General features: G+C 45.3%; 1 protein-coding gene across 8 annotated transcripts in view; it reads right to left on the bottom strand.

Moving 5' to 3' along the window:
* Nucleotides 1-241: 241 nt before the first annotated feature.
* Nucleotides 242-15,497, bottom strand: part of UBR5 (ubiquitin protein ligase E3 component n-recognin 5) — a 1,605,594-nt gene continuing 1,590,338 nt past the window's right edge. For all 8 annotated transcript variants that reach the window (XM_069220579.1, XM_069220580.1, XM_069220578.1 and 5 more), the window contains one exon: nt 242-1,580. In XM_069220579.1, the coding sequence (XP_069076680.1) occupies nt 1,368-1,580 (213 nt within the window). In that variant the 3' untranslated portion in view covers nt 242-1,367. The remainder of the gene's footprint in view (nt 1,581-15,497) is intronic.

The raw sequence follows: 15,497 nt of genomic DNA on the forward strand, positions 1-15,497 counted from the left end.
CTGCAGTTTAAGGGTGCAGGTTGGGCTAGAATGTAAGCCCCTCACAAGGGTCTGATCAGAGAATACTATAATATATTAAAATAATATATTTCTATTGTGCAGAATGACTTGATGTTTGCCTTGATTCAATAGTGTCCCCAAACCACACATTTTAATATAAATTACAGACACTGATTCTCAATACTTAAAAAAAATAAATAAAAAAAAATAAAATAAAAAAGAAAATACATAACTACATACATAAAAACTAATGTATCTTTAATCTGGTTCACATTTTCTCCAGTCTCTTTATTAAAAAAATGTAATCATAAGAATACAGCTGTATACTTGGGAAAGGCTTCATACAAAAGTCATTGAGCTGCTCAAACAAATGTTTCTGAATTTAAACTCCAGTAATCATGATCTAAAAAGAATATCGTAAAGTTACCAGAAAGTGCTCAAGCTGAAGATATAGAGCTGACATGTCAAATGAACCCATGTTTGATATTGTATGACTAGCGGAGCAACCCCCTGGGCAATTACCTCAGAGCTAAAATAGAGTTATCTTTCAGTATTATACAGTGGAGCTCATATATATAGAGTCCATCATACTTTACATACACACACTGTAAAGAAAGCACATTTTTGATTGTGAACTAAATGTTGTGCAGAAGTTATATTATATATTTCTATACATTTAAATAAAACAGTGAGGATTTTAATCACATGCAAATTTCCAAGGGCCCTGTACAGTGGGAATGCCCTTTACTTAGGAAGAACCCACTGATTAAGTGCCCTTAGTGGTTATGTGATAACCCAATAGTGCAAGAACTCTATGCAGCCCAGCAAAAGTGACTGCGTAAGTGAATGGCAAATTATTTCAAAAGCAAGCTCTAAATTTCAAGTGAATTCTGCTTTCACAAGTTTAGTATGTATGATCATGTACACAATTGCAGACAACTACAAATTAAATATCATTAAAACAAAAGCAAAAGACTGAACATATTTTTTTATTTTTATATTCCTTATTCCCTCTGTACAAGAACCTTTGATGAAACTTTCCACAAAGGCAGCAGTGAATTTTCATAACAGATTTTACAGTTCCCTCTCAGCAAAACGATAAATCACAGTGTAAAGTATATTTTCTGCTGTCATCTTTGGCTGGGCGTGAGCCACAAAGTTAATGACTAGCCCAATTGTCACACAGTTAAAAGTGCTATGACTTCTTGGGCCATTGAGTGCAGACTTGGTACAAGGAATGTCTGCAGTTATTAATTAAAGTACCTCAAGAGGCATGACAGCATTAACTCTCAAACTTTTATAGACAAATGGAAAAATCTACAAAACTTTAGCAAGTAATATTACACAGCAATACACATTTTTATACACTACACAAAACCAAAATTCTTGGTCTTGACTGCAAGTAACAATTTCTGTTTCAGAATCTGTTTAGAAGAATATAGTGGGACATAAAGACGGGAAATGCAGGTATTTGCTGTGGGAAGATGCTGGTCATCAGGGGGTCTTATAGTGATTGAAGGCATTGGTTGGAATCCTTCCTCGCTGGCAGGCAGTGATGGGCTTGATGTCCAAAAGTAAACCTAAAAGTTAAAAAATGCAAAGATGTAAGCAGAGACATTTATTGTCTAGTTAATGATAAGCTGAGGTACATTATGAGTGACTGTTTTCTAATGGATACTGTATTTCTCCTACACATTCTATTTCACTTGAAAAACTGGAGTCATCCGACTGGATTCCCAAGTCTCAGCCCGGTAGGGATAATTCAAGGACTTCATAAACAGCATAGATGTACTTTATAACCATGTTTTTCTGCTGGACATGCTGTATTCCCGCAAACTAGCAGTCAAGAAGTATATTGAGGCATTTATCAAGATCAAGAAACATTTGCAATACCTTTGGATGGATGCTTAGTTGCATTTGAGCAGGGTCATACATGATGATGATGCTGCTGACAGAACTAAACAGAGCACCTTAAGAACAAATGTGACCGAATAATAAGATCATCAACAGAAAGGAAGGAAAGAATGACAGTGCTTCATTTATGGATGGGAAGAGTATACAGGAGAAAAGTTCTACACCAATAACATGTTTAAATTTACACTTCTCTCCAAAGATTACTCTTTTAAGATGTATCCCCTGGCAGCACCACCAGAAGGAGGGTTTGGAAAAGAGCGCACAACAGCAAACCTGTCTACCTGCAAGTGTAAGAGAAGGTTTAGGCTCAGAGTCCGCTCGGTAATATAATCTGACTCATCAATTATTATCTGACAAACATTAGCACAAACACACAAATAAACTTGGTAATATCCCAAATGGAAAGGCCTTGTGCAAGAGACGCTGTGGCAACCCTTCTTATAGCAAAAGGGTGGCTACCACCAGAAGGCTGCCTGTTCATTAACTTGTACCAGAATGTGTGTTAACATGGCTTAACATTCCAAGCACAAGAAACTCACACAAAAAAGTTAGTTGCTGTGTAAGTTATCTGATAAACAATTGAACATTAAATGCTCTCTTCAGGGCCAATTATCAAACATTCCTCAACTCTGAAAGGATGTAGGCAATAAACTGTGTTGAGTGAAATTTTGGCAAATAGTATAGTGTGACAAAGAAGACTTTTTAAGGCAAAAGTGAGATTTAAGCTTGTTTAATATACACCTCATCTGCATGTATCATGCAAAAGGAAACTAATTAATTACCTGTAGCAATAGTTTTACAGATTGGGACTCTTCAAGATGTAACACGAAAAGGGGGTCAATGGGAAGCACTTTACCAAAACAACCATGCACAGCTCCTGAAACATGATGTCAACATAGCAGCCTAACAGATCGTCAGGACAGGCACCACACGTGCCAATGCAGTGGTAACAGCCTTAGCTTTGGTAAAATGAGCAGATCTTAATTCAGAGGACTATTCACCTGGATACAGTTCTGCTCTGCCTAGCCTTGCCTTTATTTGTCCCAGAGCTACCCAGTGGTCTATGGAACGATTGATATAAAAGCTCTGCGCTCTTCTTGAGTCCAAATGGAGTCTTTACTCCTCTTTCGAGGGGGTGAGTTGTAGCAAAGAAGGTCAGACAATTGATGGACTGTTCGACATGAAAAGAAGCCACAACTTTCAGCAGAAAGACTGCTATACTTCTCAGGCACGTTGTCTGGAAAAATCGGTGGTGTAGGTCCACTGGACTGAAGGAGCTTCCGCACACTGACATCTCTCTCTTTTGTGATTATTTTTGCATCACAAATGTGGAGCCACATAAAACTGATTGGTTTACCAGTGTGCAGAATCTAACAGGATGCTAGGGAGAAGAGACAAGGTAGCAGTGTGGGAGGCTCACTGAGGAATCTGCGGTTAAATAGCCTTTGCCAGAAAAACGTTTTACCAAAAGAAAGCAAAATCTTCTAATAGAGACTTCTAAATGCAGATTCCCCACTTTAGAATACATATCCAAGCAAATTGGAAAATCTCTGAGGACCGAATGTGAAAAGTGCCAGTCTCGACTGACCTGACTGTCCAAGCAGTAGCACTTTATGAATGTGTGGAGGGATGCCAATGTAGCAGCTTGGAAGATATACAGGATACGTACTTTGCAAGCTGAAGCAGTAGTAGCGGCTTTGGCCCTGGTGGAATAGACCCGCAAACCCTCAAGAAGCTGCTTCTTCACTAGTGCTTAGTGCACATTTGTAGGAAGTTGGCTCTGTATGTACTATTTCAAAGTAAGAAATAGCATGCCCAGAGTCCAAGGGTTCCCCTTAGAGGTAAGATAGTGGCAAAAAGAGATAATTCTAATGCTCTATTTTGTGGTAGTGTGGTCAAGCAGTAGGCTTATCAGAGGGTAGTGTTAAGCATTTGTTGTACACACACAGGCAATAAATGAGGAACACACACTCAAAAGAATTCCAGGCCAATATGTTTTTATATAGAAAAATATATTTTCTTAGTTTATTTTAAGAACCACAGGTTCAAGATTTACAAGTAATACTTCAAATGAAAGGTATTTCACTCAGGTATCTCAGGAACTTTGAATCAACACAATATCATGTACAGTTTTAGCAAAAATGGCAATAAGCTATTTTAAAACTAGACAGTGCAATTTTCAACAGTTCCTTGGGGAGGTAAGTATTGGTTAGTTTTGCAGGTAAGTAAATCACGTACAGGGTTCAAAGTTGGGTCCAAGGTAGCCCACCGTTGGGGGTTCAGGGCAACCCCAAAGTTACCACACCAGCAGCTCAGGGCAGGTCAGGTGCAGAGGTCAAAGTGGTGCCCAAAATGCTTAGGCTTCAATGGAGAAGGGGGTGCCCCGGTTCCAGTCTGCCAGCAGGCAAGTACCCGCGACTTCGGAGGGAAGACCAGGGGTTTTTTATAGGGCACGGGGGGCGGGGGGGGGGGGGGGGGGACGGACATGACACAAGTCAGCACAAAAAGTACACCCTCAGCGGCACAGGGGCGGCCGGGTGCAGAGTGCAAACAGGCGTCGGGTTTGCAATTGGTTTCAAGGGGAGACCCAGGGGTCTCTTCAACGATGCAGTCAGGCAAGGGGTGGGCTCCTCGGGGTAGCCACCACCTGGGCAAGGGAGAGGGCCACCTGGGGGTCGCTTCTGCACTGGAGGTCGGATCCTTCAGGTCCTGGGGGCTGCGGGTGCAGTGTCTTTACCAGGCGTCGGGTTCTTTAAAGCAGGCAGTCGCGGTCAGGGGAAGCCTCTGGATTTCCTCTGCAGGCGTCGCTGTGGGGGCTAAACTCTGGCTACTCATGCGCTCGCAGTCACTGGGGAGTTCCCCCTGTAGTGTTGTTTCTCCTCAGGTCGAGCCAGGGGCGTTGGGTGCAGAGTGGAAAGTCTCACGCTTCCGGTGGGAAACGTGCAGTCCTTTAAAAGTTGTTTCTTTGTTGCAAGTGTCAGTCTTTGTGGAACAGGGCCGCTGTCCTCAGGAGTTCTTGGTTCTTTTAGATGCAGGGTAGTCCTCTGAGGCTTCAGAGGTCGCTGGACCCTGGGGGACGCGTCGCTGTTGCAGTTTTTCTTGAAGTGGGGAGACAGGCCGGTAGGGCTGGGGCCAAAGCAGTTGGGTGTCTCCGTCTTCTCTGGAGGGCTTCAGGTCAGCAGTCCTTCTTCGTCTTCCGGTTGTAGGAATCCGTTTTCCTAGGTTCTGGGGGGCCCTAAATACTCAATTTAGGGGTGTGTTTAGGTCTGGGGGGTTAGTAGCCAATGGCTACTACCCCGGAGGGTGGCTACACCCTCTTTGTGCCTCCTCCCTGAGGAGAGGGGGGCACATCCCTAATCCTATTGGGGGAATCCTACATCTGCAGGATGGAGGATTTCTAAAAGTCAGAGTCACCTCAGGACACGTTAGGGGCTGTCCTGACTGGCCAGTGACGACTCCTTGTTTTTCTCATTATATCCTACGGCCTTGCCGCCAAAATTGGGGCTGTGGCCGGAGGGGGCGGGCATCTTCACTAGCTGGAATGCCCTGTGGCGCTGTAACAAACGGAGTGAGCCTTTGAGGCTCACCGCCAGGTGTTACAGCTCCTGCAGGGGGAGGGTGAGAAGCACCTCCACCCAGTACAGGCTTTGTTACTAGCCACAGAGTGACAAAGGCACTCTCCCCATGTGGCCAGCAACATGTCTGGTGTGTGCCAGGCTGGCAAACTAGTCAGCCCACACTGGAAGTCAGGTATGTTTTCAGGGGGCATCTCTAAGATGCCCTCTGGGGTGTATTTCACAATAAAATGCACACTGGCATCAGTGTGCATTTATTGTGCTGAGAAGATTGATACCAAACTTCCCAGTTTTCAGTGTAGCCATTATGGTGCTGTGGAGTTCGTGTATGACAGACTCCCAGACCATATACTCTTATGGCTACCCTGCACTTACAATGTCTAAGGTTTTGCTTAGAGACACTGTAGGGGCATAGTGCTCATGCACCTATGCCCTCACCTATGGTATAGTGCACCCTGCCTTAGGGCTGTAAGACCTGCTAGAGGGGTGACTTATCTATGCCATGGGTAGTGTGAGGTTGGCATGGCACTCTGAGGGGAGTGCTGGTGGGGTCATTTTCTCCCCACCAGCACACACAAGCTGGCAAGCAGTGTGTCTGTGCTGAGTGAGGGGTCCCCAGGGTGGCATAAGACATGCTGCATCCCTTAGAGACCTTCCCTGGCATCAGGGCCCTTGGTACCAGGGTTACCAGTTACAAGGGACTTACCTGGGTGCCAGGGTGTGCCAATTGTGGAGACAAAGGTACAGTTTTAGGGTAAGAACACTGGTGCTGGAGCCTGGTTAGCAGGCCTCAGCACACTTTCAAATCGTAACTTGGCATCAGCAAAGGCAAAATGTCAGGGGGTAACCATGCCAAGGAGGCATTTCCTTACAATATTTTAATGCAAAGTACAATTCATCAAGAGATGGTTCTCTTCTGCACTGCAGTGCATTTTTTACGCTCATGTGAATCCAATACAGAGTTAATTGTCCACCCTGTGGTCATTAGTGTCATCAGTGTAGGAAGGAGATCCCTTATTGGATCAAAATGGTGGACCCTCTCTTCTTCGAAGGGTTAGGTGGAACAAAAAAGATTGGCAACCTGATGCTTTGGTTAAGTGGAACCGGGTTGCCAGTTTCAGAAGGAAGGAGGCAAAAGTCTGAAGAACCATTTTTTACAGGGTAGAGTTTGGTATCTGGAGGGTTAACTGAAAGAGCTTGAAGCTCACTGACCCTCCTGCCTGATGTAATGGCCACTAAGAAGGCTGTGTCAAGACTCAGAGCAAACAGCTATGTAGGGGCTCAAAAAAGGGAGCCCATGATAAAGGTTAGGACAAAATTCAGGTCCCATTGGAGCATTATGAAAGGGACAGGGGGAATACATGTTACATGCCCTTAACAAAACATGTCACTATAGGTGACAAACAGTGAGAGCTGATTTGGCAACTGCAAGAAGCAGATATAGCTGAAAAAAAATATTTAACGGTGCCCAAGGCAAGGTCTTGCTGGGCTAAAAACTGCACAAATAATAACACCTCTGACAAAGGGGTCAAAAGTGGGTTATCATGACGGGAGGGCACCAAGCCACAAATAAGTACCAACACCAGGCATATACAGACTTTGTTGAGGAACGTGTAGCTGGCAAGTTGACATAACAAATCTTGAGAGGAAAATCACAGGTTTTTAATCGTCACTGTTCAATTTACAAGCATGAAGGTGGAGTGTTCCCAGGCTTGGAAGCAGGACCTTGCCCTGCTGCTGGGACTGAAGAGACAGCCTGATTGAAGGACAGGTTCTCAGGAGTCCGGAATCAAACTCTATTTGCCCAGTCCAGAGCCACTAAGATCACTCCGCTCTGATCCACTTGAGAACTTCGGGTAGTAGCGGTATTAGTTGAAAGGCATACTGGAGCCTCATGTTCCAGTGTAAACAGAATGCATCTCTGAGCTAGACCCACGATGGGAACCACAATGTGCAGAAGTGCTGACATTAGGTCTTCTTGGCAGTGTCAAATAGATCTAGCCAAGATTCTCCCCATTTTTGGAAGAGACCTTCTACAAGCTCTGAGTGTAGACACCATTCATGATCAGCAGCAGAAAGATGTCCTATCGCTCCGGTCAGGTCCAGAGGTGCAGGGTTCTCCAGGCGCAGTGCCCACGAACCCCCCTCCACCCTGTTTGTAGCAATATCACATGGTGGTAGTGCTGCCTGAGAACACCTAAACTAACCTTCCTTTGATGGATAAGAGAAAGGCCTTCAATGGTAAGTAAATCGCCCTCACCTCCAATAGAGTGATGTGCAGCTGGGACTCTGCCAGAGACCAGAGATCCTCTGATCTTCACGTCTCTGAAGTGGCCACCCCAGCCCAGAAGTGAAGCGCTGGTCACCATTGTCAGTTCGGAGAGGGGTCTGATGCTGGTTTAATTGTGGTTTAACAGCCCCCACTACAGAATGTGTGACGTCTCCTTTGAAATCTGGACCCAGTTGGAGAGATTCCACAGATGCTGTGCCCACTGGGACTGGGACTTGAGGTTGCACTGCAGGACCTGCATGTGCCATTCGGCATGCATCACTAGCAGGATTCATGAGGCCATCAGACCCAGCAGCCTCTCAATCAGTCTCACAAAATCAGAATAAGATCCCACTGTGACATCACAAAATGTTTAGGAGGAAACATACGATGTAAGCATTTAAGAAATCTTATCATAAGCAGATGATTTAAATAAGAACAGCTGGTACAGCAAAGGAAAAAAAGGCCATAAAGGCTGACAGATGACCTTAGACAGTGCACACTAAGTCCTTGAGGTGCTAAGACAAAAACAACTATAACATCCTACAGTTTGCCTGCAACGGGTCTGTATTATGGGTGTCACACCAGGTCACAAACTTCTCCCCAGCATCCAGCATGAACAGAATTTGTGTAAGGATGTTTTGCAGCAAGGAGGACATCCACTACTTTGGGAGGAAGATCAAATGCAGTCAACCTCTGATGCCCAAACTTCATGTCTGGAGATGTAGATTTGGCAGGGCTGGGTGCAGAAGAGGCAACATGATTGGAGGACACGTGCTCATGCCCCAAAATGAAAATGTCACTTACCCAGTGTACATCTGTTCGTGGCATTAGTCGCTGCAGATTCACATGTTTCGCACAGTCCGCTGCCTGGTGTTGGGCTCGGAGTATTACAAGTTGTTTTTCTTCGAAGAAGTCTTTTTTGGTCACGGGCCCGAAGGACTCCTCCCTCTTCGGCTCCATTGCGCATGGGCGTCGACTCCATCTTAGATTGTTTTCCCCGCAGAGGGTGAGGATGGAGTTGTTTGCTATAAATAGTGCCCATGCAATGGAGTGAATACGTATGTACATAAAAAGTTTATAATAATTATTTACAAATGTACAAATGTTTAAGATTTAAGATCTACTTCTAAACGGCTACAGGCTTCCCGGGGAGGCGGGAGGGCACATGTGAATCTGCAGCGACTAATGCCACGAACAGATGTACACTGGGTAAGTGACATTTTCAGTTCAATGGCATTTGTTGCTGCAGATACACATGTTTCGCATAGACTATAAAGCAGTTACCTCCCCTAAAAGCGGTGGTTTAGCCTGTAGGAGTTGAAGTAGTTTGGAATAATGTTCTTAGTACAGCTTGGCCCACTGTAGCTTGTTGTGCATTTAGTACGTCTACACAGTAGTGTTTAGTAAATGTATGAGGCGTAGACCAGGTTGCAGCCTTACATATTTCGCTCATAGGAATGTTTCCTAGAAAGGCCATTGTAGCACCTTTCTTTCTGGTTGAGTGTGCCTTTGGTGTAATAGGCAATTCTCTTTTGGCTTTAAGATAGCATGTTTGAATACATCTGACTATCCATCTAGCAATGCCTTGTTTAGAGATTGGATTTCCTATGTGTGGTTTTTGAAAAGCTATGAACAGTTGTTTTGTTTTCCTGATTAGCTTTGTTCTGTCAATGTAGTACATTAGTGCTCTTTTGATGTCTAATGTATGTAGTGCCCTTTCAGCCACGGAATCTGGTTGTGGGAAGAACACTGGCAATTCTACTGTTTGATTTAAATGGAATGGTGAGATTACTTTTGGTAGAAATTTTGGATTTGTTCTTAGAACTATTTTATTTTTGTGTATTTGAATAAATGGTTCTTGTATGGTAAATGCCTGTATTTCACTTACTCTTCTGAGGGATGTGATTGCAATGAGAAATGCGACTTTCCAGGTTAGATATTGCATTTCACAGGAATGCATGGGTTCGAAAGGTGGACCCATGAGTCTTGTTAAGACGATGTTAAGGTTCCATGAAGGAACTGGTGGTGTTCTTGGTGGTATAATTCTTTTTAGCCCTTCCATGAATGCTTTAATAACTGGTATTCTAAATAGAGACGATGAATGAGTAGTTTGTAGGTAAGCAAATATTGCTGCAAGGTGTATTTTTATAGATGAAAAAGCGAGATTCGCTTTTTGCAAATGTAGTAAGTATCCCACTATGTCCTTTGTAGAGGCATGCAATGGTTGGATTTGATTGGTATGGCAGTAGCAAACAAATCTTTTCCATTTAGATGCATAGCAGTGTCTAGTGGAAGCTTTTCTAGCTTGTTTTATGACCTCCATGCATTCTTGTGTGAGGTCTAAGTGTCCGAATTCTAGGATTTCAGGAGCCAAATTGCCAGATTCAATGATGCTGGGTTTGGATGCCTGATCTGTTGTTTGTGTTGTGTTAACAGATCTGGTCTGTTGGGTAGTTTGACATGCGGTACTAGTGAAAGGTCTAGTAGAGTTGTATACCAAGGTTGTCTTGCCCATGTGGGTGCTATCAGTATGAGTTTGAGTTGGTTTTGACTCAACTTGTTTACTAGATATGGAAGGAGAGGGAGAGGGGGAAAAGCGTATGCAAATATCCCTGACCAACTCATCCATAGAGCATTGCCTTGTGATTCGCGGTGTGGGTACCTGGATGCGAAGTTTTGGCATTTTGCGTTTTCTTTTGTTGCGAACAAATCTATCTGGGGTGTTCCCCAAATTTGAAAGTACTTGTTCAGAACTTGGGGGTGAATTTCCCATTCGTGGACTTGTTGGTGGTCTCGCGAAAGGTTGTCTGCTAGTTGGTTTTGGATCCCTGGAATAAATTGTGCTATTAGGGGAATGTTGTTGTGAATCGCCCACTGCCATATTTTTTGTGTTAGGAGGCACAATTGTGTTGAGTGTGTTCCTCCTTGTTTGTTTAAATAATACATTGTTGTCATGTTGTCTGTTTTGACAAGAATGTATTTGTGTGTTATTATGGGTTGAAAGGCTTTTAACGCTAGAAATACTGCTAACAGTTCTAGGTAATTGATATGAAATTTTGTTTGGTGTACATCCCATTGTCCTTGAATGCTGTGGTGATTGAGGTGTGCTCCCCACCCTGTCATGGAAGCATCTGTTGTTATAACGTATTGAGGCACTGGGTCCTGAAATGTCCACCCTTTGTTTAAATTGTTGCTGTTCCACCATAGAAGCGAGAGGTATGTTTGGCGGTCTACCAACACCAGATCTTGAAGTTGACCCTGTGCCTGTGACCATTGTGATGCTAGGCACTGTTGTAAGGGTCGCATGTGTAGTCTTGCGTTTGGGACAATGGCTATGCATGATGACATCATGCCTAGAAGTTTTAGCACAAATTTTGCTTGTATCTTTTGGTTTGGAAACATAGCACTTATTACCTTGTGGAATGCTTGCACTCTTTGTGGACTTGGAGTGGCAATTCCCTTTGATGTGTTGATGGTTGCTCCTAGATATTGTTGTGTCTGACACGGTTCGAGGTGTGATTTTGTATAGTTGATGGAGAAACCCAGTTTGTGAAGGGTTTGTATGACATATGTGGTGTCGTTTGTGCACTTTTTTACTGTGTTGGTCTTGATTAGCCAATCGTCCAGGTAAGGAAACACATGTATCTGTTGTCTCCTGATATGTGCTGCTACTACTGCTAGACATTTTGTGAACACTCTTGGTGCAGTTGTTATTCCGAATGGCAACACTTTGAATTGGTAATGTATTCCTTTGAATAAGAACCTTAGGTACTTTCTGTGAGAAGGGTGTATCGGTATATGAAAGTACGCATCTTTTAGGTCTAATGTGGTCATGTAATCTTGCTGTTTGAGCAGTGGAATGATGTCTTGTAGTGTGACCATGTGAAAGTGGTCCGATATGATGTAGGTATTTAGTGTCCTGAGATCTAATATTGGTCTTAATGTTTTGTCTTTTTTTGGAATTAGAAAGTACAGGGAGTAAACTCCTGTGTTTTTTTGTTGTACTGGTACTAACTCTATTGCATCCTTTTGCAGTAGTGCTTGAACTTCTAGTCCTAAAAGTTCTAAATGTTGTGGTGACATTTTGCGTGTTTTTGGAGGGATGTTTGGTGGGAATTTGTGGAATTCTATGCAATAGCCATGTTGGATTATTGCTAATACCCAATTGTCTGTTGTAATCTGCTGCCAAGATTGTTAGAATTGGCTTAGTCTTCCCCCCACTGGTGTTGAGTGAAGGGGTTGTGTGACTTGAAAGTCACTGTTTAGGTGGAGGTGTTTTTGGAGTCTGGAATCTTCCCCTACTCCTTGGGAATTGACCCCCTCTATATCCCCTGAAACCTCCCCTATGGAATGAACCCTGATATGGTATGGTTCTTGTTTGTTGGCTGGTGGTGTCTGTGGGTTGGCCACGAAACCCCCCTCTAAATGGAGTTTTTCTAAAAGAGCCTCTGCTCTGCGGGGAGTAGAGTGCGCCCATGGCTTTGGCCGTGTCTGTGTCCTTTTTAAGTTTTTCAATGGCTGTGTCCACTTCAGGGCCAAAAAGTTGTTTCTCGTTGAAGGGCATATTAAGGACAGCCTGCTGGATTTCAGGTTTGAAGCCTGAAGTGCGGAGCCAAGCGTGTCTCCTTATGGTGACAGCAGTGTTGACTGTTCTCGCTGCAGTATCGGCTGCGTCCAGTGAAGAGCGGATTTGATTGTTTGAGATCGTTTGTCCCTCTTCAACTATTTGCTGCGCCCTTTTTTGGTATTCCTGGGGAAGATGGTCTACGAGAAGTTGCATCTCATCCCAGTGTGCGCGGTCATATCTGGCCAGCAGCGCTTGAGAATTTGCGATGCGCCACTGGTTGGCTGCCTGTGATGCTACTCTTTTTCCTGCCGCATCAAATTTTCTGCTTTCTTTGTCCGGAGGTGGGGCGTCGCCAGATGTATGGGAATTTGCTCTCTTGCAAGCTGCCCCTACTACTACGGAGTCAGGTGGTAACTGCGAAGTAATAAACACTGGGTCTGTGGGTGGTGGTTTGTATTTCTTATCCACCCTTGGGGTGATGGCTCTTGATTTTACGGGCTCTTCAAAAATTTGTTTTGCGTGCCGTAACATCCCTGGTAGCATTGGGAGACATTGATATTGGCTATGTGTAGCCGAGAGGGTGTTAAATAAAAAATCATCCTCTATAGGATCGGAATGCAGTTGGACATTGTGGAATTCTGCAGCCCTAGCCACCAGTTGCGAGTATGAGGTACTGTCCTCTGGCGGTGACGGCTTTGTGGGGTATGAATCGGGATCATTGTCCGGCACTGGGGTGTCATATAGGTCCCAAGCGTCTTGATCCTGATTATCTTGACTTATGGTAGTTTGCGCTGGTGAGTGCATTTGTGGCGGTGTTTGTGCCGGCGATGCCTGTTGTGGTGGAGAGGGCGGAGGCGTGACTTTTTTAACCACTTTGGCTTGTGGTTGTGCGTCATCCTTGAGAAGTCCGATCCTTCTTTTCCTCATTATTGGGGGAAGGGTTGATATCTTCCCTGTGTCTTGCTGGATGTACAGTCTCTTTTGTGTGTAGTCTGATTCTACACTTTGGAGCTCTTGTCCAAATCTGTGCATCTGGCCACTTATTCCTTGTTCCTCTGTGTAGGATGAAGGTGTGGAACTTTTCGGCGCCGAGAGAGAATCTTTTTTCGGCTTCGGCACCGACAGAATTTTTGTGGCTTTCGGCAGTGTGTCTCGGTGCCGATGTTTTTCGGTGCCGGCATCTTGTTTTTGCCTCTCGGAGCCGCTATCTCGGCTCCGAGGTTGCTCCATGGCGGTCCCTCGACCGGAGTCGGGTGTCTTCGCTATGGGCGTGCCCTTTTTCGGCACCTTCGACGGGTCGCCGGTTTTATGGATCGAGCCATGGCCTGTTGGCAGTGGCGTCCCCTGGGCTTTTGTCTTCTCGATGGTTTTAATTTTCGATTTTTAGTGAAATGTAGGCCGTGTCTAGAAGGCAGGCTCTCTAGAGGTAGCTGTAGCTGAGCAGCCAAAGCTTATCTAGGAGACATCCAAAGATCATGCAACACCACTGTAGTCACACAGTACTAACACATGAAAGAAAACACTCAGGCCCTCATTACGAACCTGGCGGTTGGCGGAAATTGGGGTAAAGGTGCTGCCAACAGGCTGGCGGTATCTTTTCCAAAATATGACATTGGCGGTTTGGCTCAAGCCAAACCACCACAAACCGCCAATATACCACTCCGGCCGCTGGGCTGGAGACTTTGGTCTCCAGCGCAGCGGCCGTCACAATCCCACCCTCGGGATTATGACCTCGCCTACCGCCATAGTTTTCATGGCAAGCGTACCACCACGAAAACCATGGCGGTAGGCACTATCAGTGCCAGGGAGTTCCTTCCCTAGCACTGATAGGGGTCTTACCCACCTCCCTCCCCAGAGTCCTCCCCCACCATCCCTCTTCTGCCCCCCCCCCCCACATTTACACACCCACACGCGCACACATACACAATCATACACACACACACCCACATCCACCCACGCATGCACTCATACACACCCACACACCGTAACACACACCAACATACATTGTCGCACACGCATTCACAACATACACGTACTCACATCCAGTCATTCACGCACTCAATGCGACTCACACCCGCATCCACACATACAGAAACAGACACACCCCACACACACACAAACACACCACCCCCAACCTCCTCTGCTGTCGGAGAGCCCGAATTAACCTGCTTGCAGGGGGTCCTTCGGCAGGAGATGGGGAACAGCGCTGCTGTCAGCAGCAGCGCCCGCCAGCAAAAAACCACCAGGCTCATGATACGGTAGGTGGTGTTTTGCTGGTGTGCCGCTACTGCTGACAGCAGCGCCACCTTACCGCCGTCCGCCGCCGCCATGACCGTAAACGGTATTCCGCCAGCCTTCTGGTGGAATTCCGTTGAGGGTCAAAATGCGGGTGGGCGGCTGGTAACCACGGTGACGGTATGTTGGTGGCCGTCGCCGTGGTCGTAGGTGGCATTTGCCGCCAATGACATAATGAGGGCCTCAGTGTTACAAAAATAAAGGTACTTTATTTTGGTGACAAAAACACGTCCTTAGGAGATAACTAATACACAAATTATATACACTAGTCTGCAGAAATATGCCGGAAACAGTTAGAAAACAGTGCAATTAGTAAAAATCACAGTAGCTGGAAATGGGCCTAGGGGTAAACACAAACCATATACTAAGAAAGTGGAATGCGAATGTCGGTTTCCCACCTAGGCAAGTGTAGTTTGTAGAGCTTTGCTGGGAGTACTAGAAAACACCAAAGGTAAGTACTAGAACTCATCCCAGTGCCCAAGAAAGCAGGAGTAAAACACAGTAACTTTCCCAGAACACACAGTAAGACGAGAAAGAAGATTATGCAAGAACCAGAACAGACTGCAAGACACAAAACGGTGGATTCCTGGACCTGAAGACCGGTGGAAGAAGGGGACCAAGTCCAAGAAGCACAGAAGAGTCCAGGAAAAACAGGAGCCCCTGCTAATCCGGATGTAGGTGCAAAAGAAGAACCACCAGTGAAGAACAGTCAGTACTGCACCCAAGAAGACGGAGTCTGGTTCCTGGTTGGTGTAGATGATGTCCCACGCCGGATGGAGGACTGCAGTTGGTTTGCATTGCTGGAGTCTGCCAACAAGCCTTGGCACACAAAAAGCTTGTGGTTAGTGGGAAATGGCTCTGCCTGGGACCTGGA

This window comes from Pleurodeles waltl, chromosome 2_2 (assembly GCF_031143425.1).
Source record: "Pleurodeles waltl isolate 20211129_DDA chromosome 2_2, aPleWal1.hap1.20221129, whole genome shotgun sequence".
NCBI classification, from domain to species: Eukaryota; Metazoa; Chordata; class Amphibia; order Caudata; family Salamandridae; genus Pleurodeles; species Pleurodeles waltl.